This window comes from Centruroides sculpturatus, unplaced genomic scaffold (genome assembly GCF_000671375.1).
Source record: "Centruroides sculpturatus isolate CEXI.00-Female unplaced genomic scaffold, Cexi_2.0 scaffold445, whole genome shotgun sequence".
NCBI lineage: Eukaryota > Metazoa > Arthropoda > Arachnida > Scorpiones > Buthidae > Centruroides > Centruroides sculpturatus.
In genome coordinates this window covers 122802-150423 of record NW_019384683.1, presented here as the reverse complement: position 1 = coordinate 150423, position 27622 = coordinate 122802, and the positions used below count along the sequence as shown (strand labels likewise).

The following is a 27622-nucleotide window of genomic DNA, read 5'->3' as shown; positions in this document are numbered from 1 at the left end:
CAACATGCCAAGGAAGAGAGGAAGGAGCAATTAAATAATTAAAATTATAAAGGATTAAAATATATATATAAAAATGGGGAATATCGCACTTCTGACAATCGCTGCAAGTGTGTGGGCTAAATTTGGAGAATCCGTGCTTCTCGCATGGACAACTGTATGTGGCCGGCTCACGCGTCGAAAAACCTTCCGATTTATTCGTGTAAGCACCAGACGGAAAAACAAAAAATATCGTGTATCCAAAAGCACTCCAATAAATAAATAGAATTGAAACGACACTTTGAAATGTTTTCCCGATGAAAATGAATAATAATAATAAGTTTCAATAAAAATAATAAAATGTAAATTGGATTTTATCATAAGTTTGCTTGAATTTCCTTTTTTCTGAGATCGCAGCAATGCGCGACGGGTAAGCTAGTAGTAAATATAAATAAAATTAATATTTCGCGACCACTCCACCCAAAGGAATAATAACAATATTACTAATTGAATTTTGACTGTAATTATAAATGTAATTTTTTTTTTATTTATTCAATTATTATTATTATTTTTTATAAATGTAAATCGTCTTTTATCACTCGAAAACAATTTGCTTTTGTGTGTTTCTAACGTAGATCCATGTATGGAGAAAATTTTAAAAGAAAAACAAATGCAACCATCACATTAATTTCTTTTCTTTATATGTGTACTTATTGTAAGTAAAATGTTTATAAGTTTATAATAAATAATTTTTTTTCATAAAATGATTTCATTATTGTTTCGCGACCACCCTTTAATATCACCGCGACCCTCTTGGGGGGTCGCAACCCCCAGGTTGAGAAAGCTGCACTACGGCATCTTTCCATCCATCTTCTAACGGACAAGCGGAGAGGATGGTGCAATTTACAAAGCACACTGAAAAAATCGAAAGGGACTAACATCGGATTGAAGTTAGCGAGAATGCCAATAACGCAGCATGTGACCCCATCGTTGGCACGGAAGTGAGTCCGACTGAACTGCTGATGGGGCGGAAGTTGCAAACTTGTATAGACAATTGCTATCCCTCAGTTTCGAAAGAAGACAACAAGGAGAAACTAGAAATGAAATCTTTACAAGTCGGTGATCCAATTTATGTTCGAAACTTTAATTCCGCCGAGCATTGGATTCCAGCTGACATAGTGGCGTAGCGTGGGTGTCAGCCGCCCGGAGCAAAGGAAAATTTCGCCGTCCCCTTATCCCTTATTTAGGTATCTCAATTTAAAAGACTAAAATTCAGTTTCGTCACAGAATAAGTAATGAAAAATTCCGTGCTAGTGTTACCACCTTTTTAAAATCGCTGATCCGGACGGCAAGTGAGGTTTGTTCGAACAGAAGTTCGTGACGCGTGCGTATGTCATTTTGCAATGCAAAGAATAATGTGCAGTGCATACCGGTTCTAAATCAGTTACAGTTAGCGATTAGAGAGACTTGGGTAGGAGTAACATAAGTAACCTAGATGACGTAGCTCTATTGAATATTGGAAGTGTATATGAATACAAATGAATCGTACAAGCAAAAATAAAAAAAAGGTCGACAGGTTGCGCACGATATCCCCAGGTAAAATTAATAGTTCACCCGGACGCTATTCCGTGCTCATTTCAATCGGTCCGAATCGTAGATGCGACGAAATTATGAAATGAAATGGTTCAAATTTTTACAAGATATTATTATTTATTGTAAAATTTTGTCTCTCCCTAAAAAGTTACGCCACTGAGCTGACATCACTGATGTGAAAGGGAACATCACTTATTCGGCCTGCACAGCAGATGGTCAGATAATTAAGTGTCATATAGACCAAATTCGACGACGTTCACGAGATAAAGAGACTTCAGTCGAACCAACAAACGAAGAGTCTTAAGCAAACAAACTCAACAACAAGTCTGACGTGAAAGAACCAGTTCCGGACGATGCGGAACAAAGTTTGGATGCATCTACCAGCAATCCCAGAGAGGAACGTCAGACACGGATAAGACAACCCCCAAAATATTGGAAAGATTATGTATCTTTCTAGAAAGGAAGAAGTTATTATGTCGTGTCTCACCACGGCTTGTACAGTGCTCGCTCGTCAAGCGCAGCGCCCTATGGTTTGACTGCTGTACTGTACACTGTGTACAGTACACAGTATAAGCTGAGAAACCGCGGGCACCTTCTTTGGTGCCCGCGGTTTCTCATTTCTGTACACACAAATGTATATAGAAAATAAACGCGTAATGTGTAAAGACCTGTATCTATTTACTTCCTCAGACACGATTCAGTAAGATTCGCGGGAATCATACATACAGAGAGTGATTTGCTAATTATGACATAAATTCACGATCGGATAGCTTTCGAATATAAATAAAATTTTGAAAACTAGTAAATGTCGCTTATGGTAAAAATTGGACTTGTACATCGTCGCGACGTCACGAATTGGTTGACTAAGCTCAACCAATTCGCCAACGTCCTTGAATGGAGTGTGGTATCACCTGTATTCTTACACCGTGATACGGACCACACCCGAGCCCAAGGACTATAGTACAGTACATATAGTTCATGGCCCGGACCAGTTAATCTACCGACTCTGCCCGGACCAAAATGACTACGGCGATAGTGTTGCCATCCTACTATCTGAAGAACTGAATTTACACATAAAGCAAATGTCAAATGAAATGAAGTGTATAACTCAAACATATACAAAGGATATTTTATAATTTTATAAAGTATATACATAGATATTTAAGACAAAATTAATTTATTTTATGACAAAGTATATTTAGAAAAAAAAAATGTTTTAAAACTACCGATCACGTGATCAACACGTGTCGAAACTAGTCACGTGACCAAAGTTGAATCCGAAGAGCGATTGTCAAGTTATATTGCAGTATCGGAGATGGCGAAAGAGAATAACGCTCAAAATAAGGTACTTTACCAGGAAAAAATAATTAATTAATATCGAAATGAATTTGTAAATGCGTTGTTGAATTGTTATTTACTTAAAAGTGCGCTTATATTAAATAAATCATATTGATAGTAGGCTTAACGTCCATTTTGGATTTGTACTGGTTTTCCTTAAAAGGAAGCTTTTAGAGGGAAACTTGATTTAAATGTTGAATTGTATTCATTATTACAATACAAATATAAATATACACGATAATAATTTTTGATAATGTAATATTTCTACTGATTATTTTAGAGTTTGCGAAATCAAGCGTTTCAATGAGCATTGCTGCAATTTTCGAATACATTAGATGAAAAAATGTGTGCTTTGCACGTGTAATTTCGCATTTTAACATTATTTTGCCTGTCGAGGAATAATTTAGTTTAATTACTTCTTTTTATCTTCTTACATTAATGTATTTAAAACAATTTTAAAAAATTTTTACATATAAGACAGAAAAGTTAACACTTGTAAACAGATTTTAAACTTGATATGAACGTAATGTAATTATGCTGACTGATTGACGGGTTAATTATTTTTATGAAATTTTTATTTTGAAATTTGCTACTTAAGAATACTTTGAGGCATTAATTAATCAGTGTTTTTAACTTTGGGTATTGTTATGTATATAGTCATTTTCTGACAATGTCCAATTGTGTAAGTCTGTGATCTCATGTAGTTATAATGGAGTACAGGGAATTTTGATCACTGAAAATTTTGGGAAATAGTCTAATTTGGTAGGAAAATATAGTTAGGATTAGTATGGGAAAGCTTACTAAGGACTTAAGAAAAATCTTGTGAAAAATTTTCAGATTTTCCAGATTTAAAGTAAATAATATATAACAAAAAATTACCACAGGAACAATTACATAATAAACATTATAATTATTATATACTGTATTGATTAAATAAATATACAGCTTTGCTATGTGTGTATATAATATGGTACAAACATCATATTACATACATAACATAAATTGCATAAATAGAACATAATAAATGTTCTATTTCATGGAATATATCTTGGACATTTCATGAAATAGAACGTTATGCAATTTGTGCATGATTGTAATGTAATGGAGTGTGTTCAGTACCTAATCTTTGTTTACATGGTAGATTGGTTCTGTGAAAGTTTTGTACAAATTGAAATTGTATAAACTTGTGACTAGGAGCTCATACACGTTAAGTTAATCCTTCGAGGATTAACCATGCATGCCTGACCTTGAGTAATTCTTGATAGTGTGTGGGGGAAAACTTAACAGTTTTGGCGAACTGTACTGACCACCGGAGTAGAATTGAAAATCCATTTGATTTTCCTGCATAGTTTTGGACTGCGCAGGCCAACCTTAACGTGTGTGCTGTCGTGTCGTTCAGTTGTGAGACCACTGAATAGTTAGAACAATGTCTCGTGAATGTTTGGAAGTATTATATTCTATAACCTTATTAACTTTCATTATTTATAACCTAAAAAATTAATTTTTCAGGTTATAAATTATTTTCAGATCAAAAATTTCGTAAATTTAAATTAAAATTATAAATAATTTTAATATTTAGAAAAATTCTCAATTCATTTCTTCTGTTTTCATAAAACATCTTGATACTCTATATCATTTTCTTTTACATTTTAAAAAATTTATTGTTTTAATATCCAAGTAAATTAAAACGTGACAACTTAAAATAAGACAAAGTTTAATAAATTCTTTTTAATTATTAAGTTATAAAATTAATTTGCGATAATAATGTTTACAATTTGTACTAATATCGGATGTGGTTGAGAATTATTAATATATATTCGTCTATAAAATTTAATCCATGAATTTTTTTGGTAGTAAAATTGACTTGCCATTGATCTTTCGCTGATAATTGATGCTTTTTAACAGAATCTATAGCCCAAGATTTCTCTTGAAAAATTAATTTTGTGATCTGAAATAATTCCATTAAAAAATTATTCATTGAAAAATTAATTTTGTGATCAGTGCTACCCAAACCACTACTACTATTATTTACACCATAGACTTCTATGCATACTTTTTTCCTGTGAGTTTTAATAGAATTTGTTGCCAATAAACATCCAAGAACAGCCAGTATGTCGTCATCAAATGCCATGGCCAACTGACTGACTGAGAGACAATGACGTAGCGAACATAACTGGCGCCCGGGCCACAACACTATATTGGCGTCCCTCCTCTTCCAGAAAAATCTTTTGTCTTGGAGACCGTTTGGCACCCCTCTGCGAGTGGCACCTGGGGCACGTGCCCTACTTGCCCCACCCTAGCTACACCTCTGCTGAGAGATTTTCTTCTTCGCATGTGGGTGATAGGAAATTCTGAAGTTCCTCGAGGTCAGGCAGCCTCAGAGGATTAACTTAACGTGTATGGCCACCTGACGTCAAAGCATGTATATTGTAAGTAGTGAAACTATATTGTTCATTTGATCACTTGATATCAGTGTCCCCTAGTAATGGTTATGTAGACACTTATTCATTACTAAGTTATACCAATCAATTATTAGTATGGTTTGTTTGTTTTTTTTCTTTTAAATTGATAGCATCCTAATGAGGATATGTTCATTTAATGTTTGCAGGCTATATATAACATTAGAAAAGCAATTATATCACTTTCTGAAACAAAAAGATAGGCATATATGGATAGCAAAGTTAAAATTTTTTATTTCATCTAATAATTAAACTTGCATACATTTGTTTAATATAATTATTACACAATGGAACAATACAATAAATAAAATTCTGGAATGCAGTATTATTAAACAATATAGGATTTTTTAATGCTGTTATTCAAAGTTTAAATCTGTAAGAAACATACAACAAAATAACTACATGATTATAGTTTACATATAAAATTATATCAATAAATATGTTATCTATATACTATATAATATATTTCTAGCAAATATAGGATAATAATTTCATATACAGATAAATTAACATATTTAGGAACAGTCAATATATTTCCAATTATTTTATACACAATTCTTCTCATTATTTTTATTTATAAGCTGTGATAATTATTGCATTTTCTACTTAATTCTGGAATAATTGAAGTAGTATTATAAACTTTTAATATTTACGTTACTTTAGTTTTTGGTATTTATATGGTATTTATAATTAAATTTATTTAGAACGTGTTGTGTGTCTATAACAGTGTAAGTAAATAATTTACTTAAACAACTAAATTAATTGTAGAAATGTGTTTGGTCTAATTGTATTCATGAATATTTTCTTACATATTTTCTTATATCTGCATAAATTAAATTTTAACAACATTATAAATTGTAATTGAACTAGCATGGCCCCCACATGGTAGTGACTGGCTGGACCCTAGTCAGGGGGCCCAGGTTTATGGGGACCTGGTATGAAGATGGCCAGTCTAGATAACCTAGCAATTTTGTGCATTGAAAATGATTTAGCTAAACAAACAAATTTTAGTGACATGATTGAAAAATTTGCTTTGGCAAAAGCCAGACAATTTACTGCAAAATAATTTAATTGATAGTTTCTTGGGTTTTGTCTTGTTGATATGCTTTGTTTTTCAATTTCTGTCATTCTTTCAGTTCTTGTGTTGGTTCCTATTTTGTTTTTATTTTTAATGTCATGTTTGTCATTGTAAAATTTGTTGGTGTAATTCCTCTATTGTCTCTAATAAATCTAATCTATGTTTTTGTAAATACATGCTTAGTTTGTGAATGAAAACAATGTTTTTTGTCATTTAGCTGCCTTATATCCCAAAGTGGCTGTAGGGCCGAGTGGTTAGGTCACTTGTCTCACACCATTAACGTCTATGGTTAGAATGAGGAGGGGGAGTGGGCTTGCCAGTGATCCTGGTCCGGGTGCCATGTATACAATCAAATGTAATTGCTATATGATCAAAATCATTTACCTTTCTTTTTCCTTGGGATATGGATTTAATCAGTTTCCAGTTGAAGACATTGTCATAAAGCTTGCAAACATACAATAAATAGCAATAAAATGTTTTGCTGGTAAAAACAAACTTCTTGTGTAAAAAGATTTATTTTCAATATAGCTAATAATGGTTGGTATAACACATGGTATAACCTGGGAATGAATGAGTCTACGCAACTGTTACTAGAGGGCAGTGATATCATCAAGCGACAAATTTAACAATAGAATTTCACCGCTTACCACATACATGCTTTGCATCTTAATTTCCTGTTATCAAGCAATTTTTCAAGAATTGTTTACAGTTTATAGCACTTTGAGTGCATTGTCAAGGAGCCTTGTGTCCCATTTGGAAAGCTGGTAACTAATGTATCAATAAAAGAGTGCTAATGTGAGATTGCAATAGCATGGTGTTGTGTTTGGCATGGAACTATAGTGTTATTTATCTTAATCACCTGCATATACATGGAATATAAGAGAAAATAAAGATAGTGGACCTATCAAAAGGTAGAGGGTAATGAAAAAATAGGGTAGAATTAAAAGTACAGTGGAACCTCGGTATACGACCTTAATCCGTTCCTGGTGTTTGGACTTATACCGAATAGGACGTATACCAAACCAACCTTTTCCATAAGAAGTAATGTAAAAATGATTAATCCGTTCTCATGTAAAAAAAATGGCTGGCTTTAAACACCGGGCTTTCCTCGCTAGTTTCTGCTTGATTTTTCATGAGATCAGCATGTATCCTTTTAACTTTCTCGCAAATAATTTCTTCCGATACGCTGTCTCAGGCACACTGTTTTTCAGTTATTCAAAGCAAAAGCAATTTCTCGACTGATCTAATGTCTTCGATCTCTGTTTAGAAATTGATTTAACCCCTTTCGCAACGTTAGAAAATTTAATAATGTCTTTATTTTTCGCGATTGTCCATATCGTCGTTCTCGGAATACGGTTGGCAACAGTTAAAATCTAGAACACGCGTGCCACCTTCGTATTTCTCAATAATCTCTTTTTTCAGTTCCGTTGTGATTCTAGTCAATTTTTTATTTTTCTGTTGCCCTTTTGCAATTCATGATTAATAAAAATAATAAAATGTTACTTACAAATTAAAATACGAAGAAATTTAACAAAGTTATAAACCATAGCACCGCGAACGTCTAGTCTGGTGTAGTACACCGATAGTGCTACTTGTTCATAGATGGCGCATATAATTGAATTAAGTCGTATACCGAGCAAAATTTGTTTCGTCCAAACAGGACGTATTCCGAATTGGACGTATTCTAAAGCAGACGTATACCGAGGTTCCACTGTACCAACAATTTTGATTTGATGAATTCAGTATTATACAGAAAATTCTATATCCTGTTTAGGTAGGACCTGTAGACAACTTTGCAATAACCTGACTTTAAGTTAACACTGTTTGAATTAGTGAGATTTTACTACATAATCTTCCTCTTTGGCCTTAGTCCCTCTTGACAGCGGGATCGGCACTTTTATTACATAATTAATAAATATATTTTTATATTTTTCGATATTTGAATTATCATATCTTTAAATCATATATTGACCTTGAACTGGATTATTGTAAATACAGTAAGACCCCGCTTAATGCTGCCTTGATTAATACTGATTCAATATAATGCGGTCTGCTTGAATCCTAAAGAAGCACCAATTTACACCAATTAAGATTATTGTGGCATTTCATTGATTTGTATAATATGGTTATTTCCAATGTGTGTTTGTTTGTTAAGTTATGGCAATGCAACACTTGAGCGATCTGACTAGGGGGATGCCTTTCAGGATGTCTTTTTAAAGGAAATTGGCCCCTATTTAGGCGTTAGATGTGGAGAAAACCCAGAAAACTGCACATGGCCAGCCCGTCCGAGCGAGGTGCGAACCCACAACTGAACTCCCAGTGTTCAGGGTACAAAGATTGCTCAACCACTGGTGGCACTGGTTATTCCCAAACATGAATTAATCAGCAAAAGGTGGCAAGTGGCAATTTGTCATAGTGCTGTACTTTCCTTAAATCTATGTTCGTTTGGTGCAATTTTGGAAAAAATATAACATCATGGATGCCATGGGCAATATCAACTTCGCTTGGCAAGAATTAACTGATAAATGCATGAGTGAAGTGTGGAAGAAGGTATGCCTAGAGGTATCCAAGAATTCTCAATGAGAAGAGCCTGTCGTTGACCAAATTGTCAACCTAATTGATACAGCAGGACTAGGAGATGTAGACAAGCTGGATATTGAGGAATTACTGCAGGTTTTTGGTGGTAGCCTTACCAATGGCAATCTTCAAGAACTGGCAAAACAGGGAATTTATGTAGAACTGGATAATAGTGATTCTGAAAATGTAGAACCCAAAGAATTTCTCTAGATTTCTTTACTAAGTTTGGTAGTGATAATCAAAATCATTGATCAAATTGTAGCGAATGATTCAGATTTTGAAAGGAGTGCAAAAGCAAGATGAGGCATTTTAAATGCAATCTTCTGCTACCGACATTTGCTTAAGGAAAGGAAAAAAAGCAACAAATGAAACTACACGACTTAATTGCAAAAAACAAGAATTTCAGAGGAGCCAGAACCTTCATCACAAAAAATGAACTTTACATTTCTGTGTGCATATGTTTGTTATTTAACATATATTATTATGCAAATTAATTAATATAAAAATAATTTAAAATTAAAGTAAAATCTGTTTATTTTTGGTCACATGTTCCCCTTTCCCTATTTACTCTGTGTTAAAAAGACCTTGTTTAATGCTGTTTCGTTTAATGTTTTGTCATCTAGGAACGTATCCCCCATATTAAGCAGAGTATTACTGTATTGTAAAAAAAAAAAAACCTATTCCAGCAACTATTTATTAATCTATCTAATGCTTTTGGCTATCTGTGTAGCCATTGTCAGGATCAATCGTTGATCATCAGTATCACAAAATTATTTTTTTCTTTGCACTATCTCAAATCATAAAGACCAGTTAAATGATAAAAGTTGATAGAACAACATTCATCCTACCAAAATTATAATTTTACTGTATAACTCAGAATGACTTCATTGAACTGATTTTGAGTATTTGATATTGAAGAGTGGATAGTAACAGTCAAATAGTATATTGTAGTACAGTTGACTTGCCTTAAAACAAACACCAATGAAGCAAATTTTGCTGTTGCCCTGGCCAAATGTTGTCTCAATATTAATTTTTGTGATAAAATGAACAAAAATTTTACCAGAATTTGTTATACCAAACTGTAAATTAATTTTACAACCTCCAAGAAATAACCCAATTTCCAATAATGTTGCTTTTTACACTTTTTGATGTGAGCATAAAAAGTGGTATGCACCTGGAAAGTCGGGGACAATCAGGTATTTTCATTAGTGTTTGGAAAGAGTTGTGGAAAGTTAGGGAATTCATCAAAAAAATTATCAAAAAGTCAGGAAATTCAGAGATTTGCCTCCTTGGCTCCCTGTTGATTTTTTTTTTTCTCACAATATGATTGACTAAGCATAGCCATCTGCTGGAAACAAGAAGTAATGTGTTACAATGCAACTTATGAAAAGGGATGCAGAATATTTTCAGGACCCAAAATTTCTTCCAACATAAATAAAATTTCCCAAAAATTATTGCACACAAAATAAAACCATAATTTAAATCTTTAATTAATTAATTCTTAATAATTCTTATTATATATTTTGGAAAATTCAAATTAAATCATACATATAATTAAATAGGCCAAACATACAATTTGCCACGCAACACTAAACTGATAAGTTAACATAAAAATATTTTAGATTAAAAGAATGCTTTAAGTACTTATCATCATCATCATCATCAACATAGGTTAGCATCTACAATTGTAAACTTAATGCAATATGTTGAATAATAGAAATAAAATTGAAGTTAGCACCATAAAATAATAATTTTTTATTTTTAATGCGCACAGTAATGAACAGACTTTCTGACATTCAAAAATGTAAAATTTATTTATACAATGACTTCAGAACAAATTTTTATAAGGCTCAAAAATTTCAGTTAAGGACAAAAACCTAATATTGATTGTGAAGAATTATTGTAAAATGCAACAAGGAGGAGAACATTGCAAAACAATGGGGATCAAATCAAGTCCCAAATATAACACAGCAATATCAATTGTCACTTTTAGATTTTAAAATAGCTGTATTAATTATAATAGATGCATACTTGTCAGATGGTATTAAAATCTTTTTTTATAACACAAGTACTATTAACCTGCCTATAACCCCTTAAATTTTATATACATCTTTCTGTATACCTATATATTAAAAGCAAAGTTTGTGTTACTGTTTCACATAAACAACATAATTTTAAAAATTAATTTGATTTACAATTTTTAAATTTCAAAACAACTTTTAAACAGTTTTTAAAAAACATTCTTTTCATTTTTAATTAATTTGAATGTAAGTAAAGGCCAGAGCTTCAATTATTTTATTATTATTAATAATTTTTATTTATTTAATTTTACATACATTTTTTTATAATCCTTAATTTCAATTTTTTAAATTAATTGCAACTTTTTTTTTGTGACATGACTATAGAAATTGTTTTAGTACTGATTCACACAAAAGATAATCAAATTTAAATTTTTAGTAATTTTATTAATTTTTGTTTTGTAAATTTGCCTTAATTATAAGTGAGCTAACATTGAACTATCATGCTATCGAGTTTCAGATTGAGACCGGTAGTTGGCAAAAATATTTAAGTGTTGGCAAAACGGATTAAAATGTAAACAAAATTATATTTTAATGAAAACAATATTATATAAAATTGTTTTTAATATTTAGTATGTTTACTTTTAATGATAAAATGACTTTCTCTTGATGGTTATAAAAGTTTTTATGATGATTTTTAGATGTGCTGTAATACATTAAATTTTTCAAATGAGATTTACACAATTCTGAGTAAAATACTTGTTCGTGCTGTTTAATGCTGTTTTGAGATTTAAAAATTGATTTTTCAAGATGAGTCAGTCTAGATATTCATGGCTTGGGTGAATGAATTCAAAAATTGGTTAACTCATGATATTTATTCAGCTCATTTGTCAAACCTCATTTAGTATTAAATACGATGGAGTTAAATTATTTACAAAATATGCCAATTGTGAGAAGCGTGAAAAAAATGCATCATCTCATTTATCTTTCCCTCCCTACAGTTATCATGTTGGCCAACGAAGCAGTTTCCAAAGATGGCGACCCAACGTGACATGATGGGATAGTTCTTTGAGTAAAAGTGCATTAATGAATTGTAATTTGTTTGTGGGTAGTGTTGCAATATTAACTTTATTTGAAATAAGATTACAAGTTTATATTGTGTACTACAATATAAACTTGTAATACACAATATAAACTTGTGTACACAATAAAAGCATGCATATCCACTTATAAACAGAGAATTTTCACTTTTCTTTCAAAAGATTGATTCTGGATTTTCCAATCGTTTTCCATTTTTCAGCTTGATGTTTATTAATTAATGAATGTACCATGCTCGTATATAAATTGTTAATTTTTTAAAACCAAAATAAACTTTAGGAAGTACTGTATTCAAAAGAATTGGAATCTGGAATTGTATCGGGTGTTTTCGGCTGAATCAGAATTGAAAGAGATTTTGGTATTGTCCCATTATTAATATATATTTTGTGTTGATTCTTCTATGTTAACTCTTGTATATTTGGCATTATGTTGTAATGATATTCGTATATTACAGAAATAAGGAAGCTATCCAGTTGTCATTCTAAATTGCCAAATATTGCTCATTCCATTAAATTTATAGAATTCTGTGAAGATTAATGTTTTGAAATTAATGAATCAAAATGTGTAAGATGCTAAATTCTGTAAATTTATCAGATACTGGATATTCTCTTAATTACATTCTTATGATCTGAATTATCATATGTTAAATTTTTTTGCAAATTTTTATTTGCTGGAAAATAATTTTACTATGCATTAGTTCATGAATAAATTTTTTTATATGTTGAGTGATTTCTTAATGTTACAGTTGGCATTATCATGAGCAGTCAAAACTTAACTATTGAAAGACTCCCAAAAGTTTTTCAAGGTCATTGATTTAGTTGCATTCAGTATCCTAAACTTGGCATGATAACAGGCTAACATTTTTATTTATATTTCCATGATGTTATTTGGGTTGGACTAGACGTCTGCTGCATTCTGTAAAGTCTTTGTAATTTGTAGTTTTTTGTTACAGAAGCTGTACTATAGTAATTAATAATAGTAATTGAAGTATTTATAATAATAAATTACAGAAAAAATTTAAATTAAAATATATTTTTATAAAAAACAAAAACAAGTTATTTAACATAATTTGCTATTCTTTTAGTAATTAATATTTTTACAATTAAAATATTTACACCTTATGCTAATACAATAATGCAATGATTCTGTTAGAACATTTTAAAATACTTTACTTGTAAATTGAACTGAATTATCATTTGTTCTGTTCTGGAAAAAAATGTTACACTTATTTTTATTATTTTTTGCTCTTATGAAATGTATAGAATACTCATTGTGTATGATTTATATATGACGAATGTACTAACATACATAATTAACATCATTATCAACTCCATTCTTATTAAGATCTAATATTGAAGTATTCTAGATTACATTAAATAACAGATTAATAATAACCGAATAAAAATTAAGTATTTGAAGGAATTATAACAAACCTACAAAACAGAAATAAATATTCTTTCTTGTGAAAAAGTTCATCACAATAGGTTTAAACCACAGTACTATTACTCAAACCTTTAAAATTTTACTGCATTTTAAAGGTTTGAGTGGTAGTGGTTTAGGAAAATGCAGTTTTCAGAGAAGTACAATACATTTAACAATTTTACCTATGATCATCTAAAATTATATGCATAAACTCAAAAATTTAAATACTTTTGCAATTTATTGAATGACCTAATGTTTTCAATTTTGTTTAAAGGACATTGTCAGGTTTTAAAGATACTTTTGCAATGCAAGTAACAATGAAGAAGAATTTGGTATATTTCTTAGTATCATTTTTACACATATAAAGTAAAACAAACTGATATATAATATCAGTTTGTTTCACTTTTAGATTTATTCTATTTTTGATTATGTATTTTCTTTCAAACATATCACAAAAATAGCTCTTTGCCAAGTTTGCACAGAAAGGTTTCTCTTCAGTTTGGGCCATTTGTTAAGTCTGTTCTCATTTCCATTTTAGAAATCATTAGTTGAAACTTTAGATGGTGAACTTAAAATCATAAAGGAAGTAATGATAAATAATGATGTATTCGAGTCTTTAAGTTTCAATATTTAAACAATAAAATCAACCATACATAATGACCTCCATCAAAGTTGATGTTAAATTTTCAACAGTTTCATTAATTTTTATGGGACAACTAACTTATAAGTTATTTAAAGTTGACAAAATATTTTTGTTAAATTTACCAATTACTTTAGCACTGCATTGAATACAATTTATGTAAATGACAGGGACCTATAGGAAGAAATGAAAAGATGGAGTGTCCACTCCTAAAAGCTTGGTTTAGAAATGTTGCAATGTAGAAGTGACAAGGCATCTTTAATGATAAGGTTATGAATGTAAGAAAAACATTAACAACAGAAAAGATGTAATGTTAAACTATTTATTTCTAATGCTTATTTCAAGAGCCAAAATACAAAGTATTATTTTCCTTTTGAACTGAATAATCTTCATCTTTATAATCCAATGATTAGGATAAGAAGAACATCTTTCAAAATTTAACTCAAGATTGAATGTTTTTACATAAAATTAAATAACTTGCATTGTACTGTACTACAACGACCAATAAAGGAACAAATAAATATTCAAATGAAAGCATTCCTTCGTTAATTTTAGTGTGATTTGAACACAAGATTGCTGTAATTTAGTATGTTTTATGTTAATTTATCAAGTAGATGTTCAGTTTAGTTTTTCTCCAGTTATACAAATCAAGTATTCCTTCTCATATGTTGTTCAGGTTAGTTCAATATTGCAAACTAATGATCTTCAGATATCTTCCCAAGTCTAAATAAAGCATTATTTGACACATACTGATCATACATCAGAGCAATATTTAACCAGTATGGATTTATCCCGATGCACATTGGGCACTTTTATCTAGTGTCCAATGTGTCAGTGCAGTGTAATTAAATGAATGTTTATATAAAGAATCATATTATTGTTTAATGTGAATTGCAATCAATATAAGTGGACTCTACATAGAAAAAAATCACTATCAGCTTTGCTCAGTTTAACAGTGTAAACTATGTAGAGAAACAAATCAAAACTAGAAAAATGTAGATATAAATCACCACAGTAACCTTAGTTTTATTTCAGTAATATCTTAAAAATGCTGAACATTTTTGAACAGCTTGACTGACCTGTTTCAGGTCAGTTATACATGTTCCATTTAGAATGTTTTCTCTCACAGGGGTGGCCAACAGTTTTTGCCCCCAGGCCGAATTGGAAAGAGAACTTTTTCCACGGGCTGAACCAGAGGCTGCCCTAGGAAGGTTTTGAGGTGGTGCAAGATCTCATTGTGGTGTCACCCCATAGAGACTAAATTGTACAAAGAGATTACAGATACATTTTTCACATTATCATGCTTTATCAACGTTCTATGCTGTACTTAAGAGATTTGTAATGGAGGGTTAACTCTAAACACATAGTGAGTTGTTGTTGACCTTTTTTTTTTTTTTTTCTTTAGGCATCAGAATTTTTCATCAAGCTATTTGGACTTCAGCAGCTAATATTGAAAGATTGATCGTTGGCCACATAAATTCATTAGACAGGCCGGATATGGCCCGCGGGCCGTATGTTGGCCATGCCTGTTCTATCACATTCTTGGACACACATTATTTAACTTGCGTTAAAGTAAAAAGTTTAGTTTTGTCATCATTCTAAATAGAACACAGCTTAACTGACCTGATGCAGGACAGTGAATCTGTTTGAAAATGTTCATTGTTTTTAAGATATTACTGGAATAAAACTAAAGTTACTGAGGTGATTTATATCTACACTTTTCCAGTTTTTATTTGTTTCTCTTTAAGTAGTAAATATGGCTATGCTGGCTAATGTGTACAGAAGAAGAATATTAGCCCTAACTAGAATGAGGGCTAAGTTGAACTTTCACTTTAATGCAAGTTAAATAATGTAAGCAAAAGATGTTAACAGTGCAGTGATGTATTTAAACACTTAATTATACAATGATCACACTTTTTCAGCCAAGGATTTGTTATCTGATGAATGTTTTTGACTCAATTTATAAGTCTGCCTCAGATCATTCAAAATTTTCAATCATTTTAAAAATTGGAACAGAGCTTTTGTTCTAGATAGATAGAACAAAAGTTACAATGGAAAGTTTTACAATGATTTGAGGCAGACATAAATTGGGTTGCAAAAGTTCATCAGATAACCAATTCTTGGCTGGAAAAGTGTATTGGTTGCATAATTGAGTATTTAAATATACATTCCAGCTTTTTAAAGTGATGTATTTGCTAGTTACTACAAATCTACACAGGGTTTCTTTTGAATGCATGCTTGTGTTACATAAGCAAGCTACTTATCACATTAGAAGGGAAGTCTTACATGCCTGCTAAGTGAATTACAAATTTGATTTCTTGCTATTGGTATATAGATGCAATGTTGGTTGTAAGTTTCCTTTAAGTAATAAATATGAGCATGAATGAAATAAGACCAGAGGGGTGATACTGAATGCAACAACTGTTGTCATGAAAAGCTACTTATGCTTTCCATCAAGCTACAACTATCTCTTCATAGAATTCTTCATAACAACCAGAGATAGTCTTACCTTTTTGGAAAATTCAGGAGTCTGTGATGCCCTTAGAGCAAACTGTAAAGATCAAAAACCTTTTACATAGGTGCTGCCACCAGAAAATTATCATAACATTTTCAAGAACATTGAGATAACATTAATAATAATAGGAATATTACCAACCTTGCTAGAAAAGTTTTACAGAATGATTTTACACATTTATGGGCTGAAACTTCCCTCCTTAAACGATGCTTAATTGCAAAACCATCTTTCTCTGGAAGTCATTATACATAATAATGTTAGAGCCCTATAATATATCCACTCTCAAACTACCTGAGTTACGGGTTACACTTTATAAAATATTAAAATAATTGCATGTATTTTTTTCTATTTTAATACATCAGCAAGTTAAAATCATTAAATATTCATATTTTAAGAATTTTACATTTTTTTGTTGCTGTTATTTTTATTTAATCTATGTATTTACTCTTTTCATTTTAAGATTGATACATTAAAAATCACATTAACAAGTTAAAATTATGACATTTATTTTGCATCTATTTCATTTTATGTAAAAACCATGCACTATGATTTAAATTATGATTGGTATGTTTGGAATAATTTAATGTACTTTTTAAATATTGTAATTTGAATAGTATATGCTCAACCTGATGATGACGTTTTGAAATATTGAAAGTACTCATTTTTAATTAAATAATCTAGTGGAGGCTCGGGTAGCGACAAAGCATTTGCATAGTAAGCAGGAGTTGCAGGTTCAAGTTGAGCTCTGGGCCAATTCTTTTCTTTCAGAATATTCTAAATAATTATAATTAAATTTAATAAGAGATGGCACCTGGTATCTACCTCTAGTACTAAATTCTTTACAATTTAATTATGACTGTTTGCTTTATTCTTATTCTGTATTTGGTGTTGTGAAGAGCATATTTATGTACTAGGGAAATGCAAAACAGTTATTTTCTTAATGATTTGTTATAACTTCTAAATTCTGTATTTTCTTTTAAATTTAGAATGTTGGTTTTGTGTTCAATCCATTAATTTTTTCAGTTTCTGTATATCTTAATTGAGAAAGACTTAAGAATTAAGCTCTATTGCTGGATATCAATAATAGTGTGTTTATAGTATATCACACACTAATACAGGGGTGGCCAATGGTTTTTGCTCCCAGGCCAAATTGGAAAAAAAACTTTTTTCATGGGTCGAACCAGAGGCTGTCCTGGGAAGATTTTGAGGTGGTGCAAGATCTCATTGTGGTGTCACCCCGTAGAGACTAAATTGTACAAAGAGATTACAGATACATTTTTGACATTATTATGCTTTATCAATGTTCTACGCTGTACTTAAGAGATTTGTAATGGAGGGTTAACTCTAAACTCAGAGTGAGTTGTTGTTGATTTTTTTTTTTTTTTTTAGTTGTCAGAATTTTTCACCAAGCTATTCGGACTTGAGTAGCTAATATTGAAAGATTAATTGCAGGCCACATAAATTCAATTAGATGGGCCGGATCCAACCCGCGCGCTGTATGTTGGCCATGCCTGCATTAATACTTTGTCAATATCCTGTTCACATCCAATAACAATTTTTTAATAAGTCAATAAGAAAAAATGAAAAATTATGCAATTTATAAACAACCCAAAGCGTGCTCAGCAGAAAATAATAAACTATAACTAAATCAACACCTGTTCACTCGCTGAGAGATTTATTCTTAACACAAACGTTTTCAATCCAATCAATTTTAGAATTTACCTGACGATGATCCATTGATTGGATTGAAAACGTTTGTGTTAAGAATAAATCTCTCAGCGAGTGAACAGGTGTTGATTTAGTTATAGTTTATGCAATTTATGTGTTCAATCCATTAATTTTTTCAGTTTCTGTATATCTTAATTGAGAAAGACTTAAGAATTAAGCTCTATTGCTGGATATCAATAATAGTGTGTTTATAGTATATCACACACTAATACAGGGGTGGCCAATGGTTTTTGCTCCCAGGCCAAATTGGAAAAAGAACTTTTTTCATGGGTCAAACCAGAGGCTGTCCTGGGAAGATTTTGAGGTGGTGCAAGATCTCATTGTGGTCAATTTTAGTTTTGGTGTTTCACTTATACCTTGAAATGGAAAAGGAGGAAACTTAGTAATGGAGAGAGTATGATTTTTGTTACCCTTGATATGAGATCTTTTATTTGCACATGGATAGGATAGACAATCTTGAGTTTTTGCTTAAAAAAATACTATTGGATAATTGATGTTTAATAATGAATCTAGCAAATGTAAGGCTGAACTTGAACTTCTTTGATTGTGTGTAAATGGGTCTTTGTCTGAAATAGTACAACTTAATGTAATTAAATCTATAGCTTTGAAAAGAGAGGAATGATTTTTATATAACATGCATTGTTGGCTCTTACCCAAAATTAACAGTCTGAATCTGGTTGAAGATAAAAATGTTTTCACTGAATTCAGAACATTCTGGAATAGTCATTAGTTTTTTTTTTGTTTTTTTGTTTTTTTTGTATTTGAGCATAGACATTATTCGCTATGTTGATTATATAGCACTAGATAATTAGTCTGATGATGATAAAATAATCTGTCTTTTGATGTTCATCAAAAGACAGATTATTTTGATAATTTAAAATAGTCCAGAATAACAAATTTAACTGTCATTATTAATTTACTGAATTGAAGAATAAAAAGGATTTTAAATCTGGAACATTCATATTATATAATCAATAGGGAAGCATTTTTAATGTCATAATAATTTCACTTACAGTAACTTTAAAATTGCAGTATATTTTGATAAATTAAGAACCCTTTTGACTCCCGTTTCATATATATTAAAAAGTTTGTTTATTTAAATTTTTATTTAAAATAATATAATATCTAAAGTGTGGCTTGTGAATATTAATTTAATAGTGAAACTCATGTATTATTTAGATATTGAGTGAAAAGTTTAGCTATCATCATCATACCATTTCAGAAATGACAAGAATATTATTTTAGGTATATTAAGTTATTAGGTATATTATTTAGGTATATTAAGGGTATCTTGGATCTTGGAATGAAAGGAGTTAGTATGCTGGGATGGAATTCATCTGCCTCTCAATTCCTAGAGGTAATTAAGCTGGGTCCATCTTATCCTCTTCTTCCATTCCACAATGTTTGGAGTATTGTCCTGGATGTAGAGAAGTTGGATTTAGAAAAGTGATTTGAAAGAAGAAAATGTTAAGACATTCCTTCTAACATAATATTTTACAAAATGCGTCTGTCATTTCAGTTACATATCATATCAATGTTGATGTGGTAAATTCACTTAATTTGACTGACAACTAAGAATTGGTGTCATGGTACAAAGAACATTACAGTAATATGCTGTGCTACCACAATACCAGTTTGTATTGAGGTTAATTTTTTAAAATGTAGCTGTTTAAGCATTGCTGCTATAGTGGTTCAACTAGGACTGTGGAGTCAGTAGATCAAGCTCAACTCTAACTCAGAATTTCAGAAATTCCAACCCTTAACAAAAGCTCAAGTTTATGCAAATTGAAACTTTTTATGATGATTTTTCTAAATGGAATATCGAAAGCTTTGTTCAGTGATGCACTTGGTCTTCACTGACTGAAATGAATATTAAAAGTGTTTGATTGATAGCATATTTGATCAGCACTCAGCAATCAAGTTGTACTGTACATCATTGTCTTATGTCTTGATGTAATAACACAATTATTTAAAAAAAATTGATACCCAAACAAAAACATCTGATATGTAAAACATTGCACCAAGTAAAAACTTATGACAATTTAGACAACAGTCAACATTTTTCTTAGGATTTTTCATTGGTAAAGATAAGCTTAGTGCTTTGAAGTGATTTGCAGACAGCCATAATACAGGTAAAAATTTTGTGAGTATCACTTCAAAGTGCCAAGCTTATCTTTACCAAAGAAATATCCTAAGAAAAATGTTGATTGTTGTCTAAATTGTCATAAGTTTTTACTTGATGCAATGTTTTTACATCTGAGATGTTTTTGTTTGGATAATAAAAAAACAGGAGTCTTAGCAGGTCTGTTTTTTTTTTATTACCAAATCTGAATCTAGCAACAGATTTGTTTCCAACTTCTCAGTTCTAAGTTCAACACTGCAATAAGTGACAAAAATGTTCTTTATATCTTATAATTAAATGAAGAGTTCCTCAAATTTTAAAATTAATGGAAATAATTGAAACAAAGAATGTTACAAACAATTCCTAATAGTGTTTACTGCAAGTTTCATTAGAATCATATATGAATTATTTAATCTCAACATTATATGTTTTTGTAGTTGATTATATAATGAATTTTGGTTCTAATTTTATTTATATTTTTTTTCTGTTGTGATGATACTGTTAATTGGATACTTCAGATCCTCATTGTTTTAATGGAAACTAATAACTAGTAATTAAATGTTTAAAACCTAAAACACATTATATTTTATATTTTTAATTTAAATGTTTATTAAAATGTATAATGTAATTAGTTATTAAAATAAGATAATAGAGGAAAGATGAAATTCTAAAAATAGCATTAACTTGAAAAGTTTTTATAAATTTTCTTGGAAATCTGAATGTAATTTTTATATAATATTTTACACATTGTATTATTTAATTTTTATTATATCAGTTTTAAAACTGTAGTTTTTGCAGTTGATTTATAAATATTTTTCTTATGACTGTAACTGTAAAAATTAATTTAATAAATGGTAATTTAATGCTTGTAGATTTTTAATAATCCATTTTGAAAAAAGTATTCTTAAGTATTCATTATAATTTTATTTTTGTAGGATGAAATAGTGCAAAATAAAAAAGAAGAAAAAACTGAGGCCGAGAATTTATCACCAGATTTATTAATCAAGCATCCATTACAAAATAGATGGACTTTGTGGTTTTATAAGAATGATCGGACAAAAGCCTGGGAAGATAATTTGCTTCAGATTACTACATTTGATACAGTAGAAGATTTTTGGGCGTATGTAGTAGAAGTTATACATGATTTAAGTTTTTTTTTTTTTTTTTAATTTTTAAAAGAATTAGATTAATCTAATATGAATAATACTCACTTGTCACTGTCAGTTTTTAGTTAAAATTATTTTGAGATTTAGATTTTTAATTATAGAATATTTATAGTTGCCAAATTTTTAAAATAATATCTTTGAATCCAATAATGACTTAATACAAATGTTTTGATTTATTTGTAAATCTAAAGCTAGCCATATAGGCTAGCTTTAGATTTCTGAACAAAAAAACAAATTTAACTAATTCAACAGCATAATTTGGGTAAATCAAAAACAGATGATTTGTATTATATTTTTTATAATTTAACATTAGTTTGTATTAAAAAGCCATTACTGCAATAAAAGTTTAGTATTCAGTTAAAGATAAAGTTTAATAGCCAAAATATTCTTGACATATTTTCATTAAAATATATATTTCTTCAGCTAACTTCTTATTTATGATTCAGTTTTGTATAGTTTAGATATATTAATACATTAAACACTGACACACATTAATCATACACTTTGATAGATGAGAAATTATTTTATCATTAAAAACTTGACAACTAGTGACCAGTTTGTTAGAAGTTATGCATTTTCTTAAGAAAATGTATAACTTCTAACAAACTGGTACAAGTGAGTACTGTAAGGTCTCGTTTTATGCGGATTTTTTTAATGCGATTTTGAAGTTGTGCGGTTTGTATTTCATCCAAATTTTTTTTGGACAAACATACATATAGGCTTGTTTAGGAAGCGCGCGTATAGACAGTCTCCAAAAATAGTGGGACGCTCAAAGCTAACTCCATTTGTTCCACTGACATATAACCTTTATGGATGTAAAGGACAGCTAGATCTACCTTAATCGTTTTAGTTCCTAGCAATTTTTGATATAAATGTAATTAAACATAAAAAATACTTAAAACTGAAAAAAAACGAAAGAAATGCTTAATTTTGAAGAAAAAGTCTCAAAGTTTAACTTCCTTTGTCTTGCTTTTCTGTGAAATTTAACACCAATGAGTCTTTGTTTATACATCTGGATGACCTTGAACACAGCTGGAGTTGGATTTCCCGGAGCACGGAAGGACAAGGCTGGCTGTATATTTTTTAATATTTTTAAAAATTTGGAGACTTAAAAAACATTCCAAAAATTCCAAAAAAAATGTAAAACTATATTACTTTTCAATAAAATTAACTGAATTAAGTTTGAATACAAGTTTATTTTAAGCTTTTATATGAATTTCTTTCAGACATTCGAAGTAATTTATTAAGCAGCCTATTTCTTTTAATTTCTGCAAACTTTTTTTATGTGGTTTTAAGTTAATTTTAACTCGTTTTGGTTTTATGCGATTTTAGAAAATTACGGAACGTATCCCTACTTTTTCAAGGCAAGTAAAGTCTTTTTTTATGCGCTTTTCTGTAGAATGTATCCACCGCATAAACGAGATCTTACAGTATTAGTATCTATTAGAGTTTGCTTTTGTTTCAACATTAATTTAGTTTCATATTATGCAAATTAATTAAAGTGTTTACAGAAATATCTGAATATACAGATATTTCCTTAATTATTTTATGTAGAATTTTATTATTAAATCATTGAAAAATTTAATTTTCAAAACTTAATATGAATGTGAAAATTTAATATCAAGCATTGTTATTAGTAACTGTGTGATATAAACTGAAATGAGTGTATAATCAACAATCTAAAACCAAATCTATTTTAGGTTGTTGAATGTAAAATGAATCACAGCTAACTTTTTATTGAATTCATCATTTGTTTGTATTTGAAGAAGTCAATGATTATCAACAACTTTCATAATTTAAATATCTTTTATGATTTTTGCCTTGTTTTTAGTGTGATTTTCATTCAAGATATTTTTGTAGATTGGTTTATTCAGATAATTGGTTTTGGTTGTTCATTATATGTTTTTTGAAACTAAATACATTAAAAATTCAGACCATTTGGAAAAAATAATTTAAGGTAATGTTTTTAAATTTCTGTTCGTTAGGTTGTATAATCATATAGAATTGGCCAGCAAATTACCAGTTGGATGTGACTATTCAGTATTTAAAGTAAGTATTTAATAACAACTATTGCATTTTTTTTTTTAAATAAGAAAAGGTACATTTATTGCAGAATTCAGTATTTAATGCATATGTGTAAGTTCTGACATTTTTAAATATTAGCTGTTTAATATTTGTTTTAAAGTTGTTATAGAGCTTTTTCTCATTCATGTTTCTTTGTATACATATGGTTATTCACCTGCATCTACATTTGGTATTATAAAAATGTGTTTAGTTGATGTTGAGTTTCATTATCAGATTGTTTAGTTCTGTTTTTCATATTTCTATGCAAACTATTTTACTCTATATTTCTATAAGTCGTCATACTTTTTTAAAGTATTTTTAAGTTGGCAGTAAATAAAAATATTACAAGATAAATATATTTAAACTAAACTTTAATAATACCATATTTTAATTCTTTCATTCTCTCAGTATTATAAATAAAGAAAATATTAGGTAAATTAAAGCTCATGAGATATTTATAATGAGAGATTGTATTTGATTTATTCAAATTGAACTTTATTGCAGTTATTTATAAGGATGCTCCCCAAATCAATAAATAGATAAAATATGTTTTATTATTTTATTTACAAAAATATTTAGGACATATTCATTAATATGTCCTTATAGAAACCAAATTTTCAACTTCAGTTTAGGATAAATTATTCATTTTCTCAGTGATCATCTTAAAAATATAGCAATAGTTTTTAGAGAACAGTGGCCTAAAACACATCACATTTTGATACTGTTGAAACTTAGTGATATTATGATGCAAGAATTTGTGTAATGTCTGTCTGTTAGATCTAATTCATTACACTATATTGTCTCTTCACCACTCCAATCTTTGGAGTGGTGGAGAATGCTCAAATAATGGAATTTCTCTTTTCTTATCATTGTTTCATTCTATGACCATATTTGAAACTTCAAAACCATGTACTCAACTTATATTTTGTTGAACTTCTTCACTAATGAATCACTACTGCATAATTATCTTTTATAATTTGCTTTTTTTCATTGTGATTACTTGCAGTATTCTGGGAGATAAATATCCATATTTCTGGTGTGAAAAGAAATAAAATTGGACCAAACTTTCCTGCAGCAACATTCTATCACCATTTAAAAATTGATGGTTCTTACTTATCAATAACTTTTTAAAAAAGAACATTATTTTCAGTATAACTAAACAATGCATACACTAATAATTATATGCAGATGTGCATATACAATGAAACCATTAACAGACACTCCTGAATAGCAGACACCTTTACTTAATGGACATTTTTACAATCCCCAGACCCTTCAAATAGGACATCTATAATATTTACCTCTAAATAACGGACACCATCATCTATAACCTATCTTATGAAAATACAAAGTTCTGCCTTCAATATTCTGAAATAATTAATTACATATGAAATATTTTAAAACTTAAACAAAGACTTGGTTCAAATATCTTTCAGACAATGAATTTTGACCATAAGTATTGAATAAAGACTGGCTTAAAATAGGAATGAGGTGGGCATATTGAAAAAAGCCAAACAATATTCTTTATCTATTAAAGAAGACTAATTTGTTTAAGTTGTCAATCACCATTTATTGTCATACATATTAATGTTATTCAACTTCTGTCTTATTGATGTACCATAAGCCAATTCGGCTTATGGTACCAAGAAACCATAAACTTTTCTGAAGTTATTCATTCATTCAACAAGAACCACAGTATGGTGGTAATGAAAAAGAAAGAGTTTTTAATTAAGATTAAGACAATAGCATTTATTTGGTGAAAGTTCAAAGATCATGTTACGAAGGCAGTTTTCCAAGCACTTTAAAGTGTATTCAGTTTTCTGGCATTTATGATCTCAACAGCATTGTGGTGTCTGAAGTGTAATTTTTAAAAAATCGATTATTGAAAAAAATCCAGCAACGAGTTGCTTAACTTTCTCAGAACATTTAGTGGTGCTGTCTGTTATCATATTTCATTTTTAAAATTTTTATATTTTTAACTATTATAAAATAGCAAAAAGTTTCATTTTGAGGGTAGGGATGGGTTTTATAAAAAAAACTGTAAATACTAATAACAAGTAAAATTGTTGATAAGTCTGACCCTACTAGAGATACACATGACCCTCATTAGCTCCTCACCTCCTTAACCTTTAACCACAAACATCCATACATACAGAAAAAAACCCCTGAATTTATTTTGCATTTCTCAATGTTTCAAGGTGTCCTGAGTCAAAAGGTGCAAAAATCTTGGGGTGGTCATTTTTGACCAATCACTATACTTTTCCTGTGTTAAATGTTGTAAGGGATGTTACAACGAGCGGGCCCACCAACAGCGAGAGGGAAGAAACATCTGGCAACACCGAGTTGAACGAGGCTTCGCGCGCTTAGATCATTGACGGTTGACGATTAACTGTGTAACCAGCCGTACGAATAATAAAGTGTTTCATCCGTATTCTCATCCGTAGTCTCATCCCTTTGGGTTATTGCGCATAGACACGACATAAATGGTGCCGTGACCAGGATTTGGCCAGAACCGACGTCATCAGGTATGCAATTCCCTTGTTACTACCGTTATCCGATCCGTTGTCGTCCCGCTCATTGTTACGGGCTTTCGCCGCCATATTGCCCGTCTTCTCCGTCGTTCGCAGAACTGATTTCGTTACCCCACCGTCACCGTCGATCGAAACATGACCGAGACATTTCCGAACGGAACAAATCCAAATTCCACCAAGGAATTGAGTAAGCTCCGACACCGCCGTAATACCATAAGAACGTCCGTGACGAAGACGATTGGCAAGATCAACGCCATTTCGGACTCGACGCCGTCCGATGAAATCGAACTGTCCCGTGACATGTTGAACGATTGGCTTAGGGAGTTAAAGATATTAGATGAAGCTATTCATGATAAACTCGAGGACACGGAATACGAAACCGACGCCGCTGCCTGTGAAGAGAGAGAAGAATCTACCCGACTTGCCGTGATTCGAGCCCAACGAGTTCTCGACCGTAGGAACGCCGCATCCGACCTCACCCCGGCAAGCCCCATCAGTCCCGACTCTCCGTCCTTTATTGGTCAACCACAGGCACCCACTCGCACCAGATTGCCCGCCTTGGTCCTTGAATCGTTTGAAGGAGAAATAGCTAAATGGCAACACTTCTGGGAACAGTTCACAGCGGCCATTGATGAGGACCCAAATATACCGGACATTGAAAAGCATGTCTTCCTTCGGGGATATCTTCGCGGTGAGGCTAAGCGCCTAGTAGATGGCATCGCCATAACCGCAGGGACATACGCGGAGACCAAGGCTCGACTACTGAAGAAATACGGAGATAAGAACCGTATAATTCAGGCCCACATCGACTACCTACACGGTCTACAACCTTTAATCCATCCGACCGCCGCCAAATTGAACGACCTCTTCGTGGAGTGCAACAATAGAGTGCACGCCCTGAAAGCCCTGGGAGAGCCCATTAGCCACTATGGACGCATCCTAACGCCGAAAATCCTTCGTGCATTCCCAGATTCTTTGTGTGAACGATAGCTCATTCATGCCCGTCATAAGGGTATCAGTGAATCCGATCTGGAACTATTGCTGAAATTTGTGGGAGACGAAATAGACGGTATCACCACTGCTGCTACTATCCATGGAACACAGGACCAATTTCTGACAAGAAAAGAACCCCGAGTTACAGCAGCCGCTCTAGCAGTCCGGACGAGGAATAAGTCCTCGGGAAGAAACACTAAAGGGAGAGAATCATCCCATCCCCCGTGTGCCTTCTGCAACAGCTTCCTCCACTTCAGTTCTGATTGCGCACTCATAACAAATCCGAGAAAACGTGCAGAGAAAC

At 31.0% G+C, this 27622-nt stretch overlaps 2 protein-coding genes across 2 annotated transcripts in view; both read left to right on the top strand.

The window, feature by feature from the left end:
- The first annotated feature begins 2816 nt into the window (after positions 1 to 2816).
- Positions 2817 to 27622, top strand: part of LOC111626994 (eukaryotic translation initiation factor 4E-like) — a 41887-nt gene continuing 17081 nt past the window's right edge. The window contains exons 1-3 of the mRNA XM_023370533.1: positions 2817 to 2914; positions 21500 to 21684; positions 23716 to 23779. Coding sequence (XP_023226301.1) covers positions 2885 to 2914; positions 21500 to 21684; positions 23716 to 23779 — 279 coding nt within the window. The 5' untranslated portion in view covers positions 2817 to 2884. The remainder of the gene's footprint in view (positions 2915 to 21499; positions 21685 to 23715; positions 23780 to 27622) is intronic.
- Positions 25323 to 27613, top strand: LOC111626993. Its single transcript, XM_023370532.1, has one exon. It carries the CDS (start codon positions 26461 to 26463, stop codon positions 27313 to 27315), a length of 855 nt encoding a protein of 284 aa, XP_023226300.1. The 5' UTR covers positions 25323 to 26460; the 3' UTR covers positions 27316 to 27613.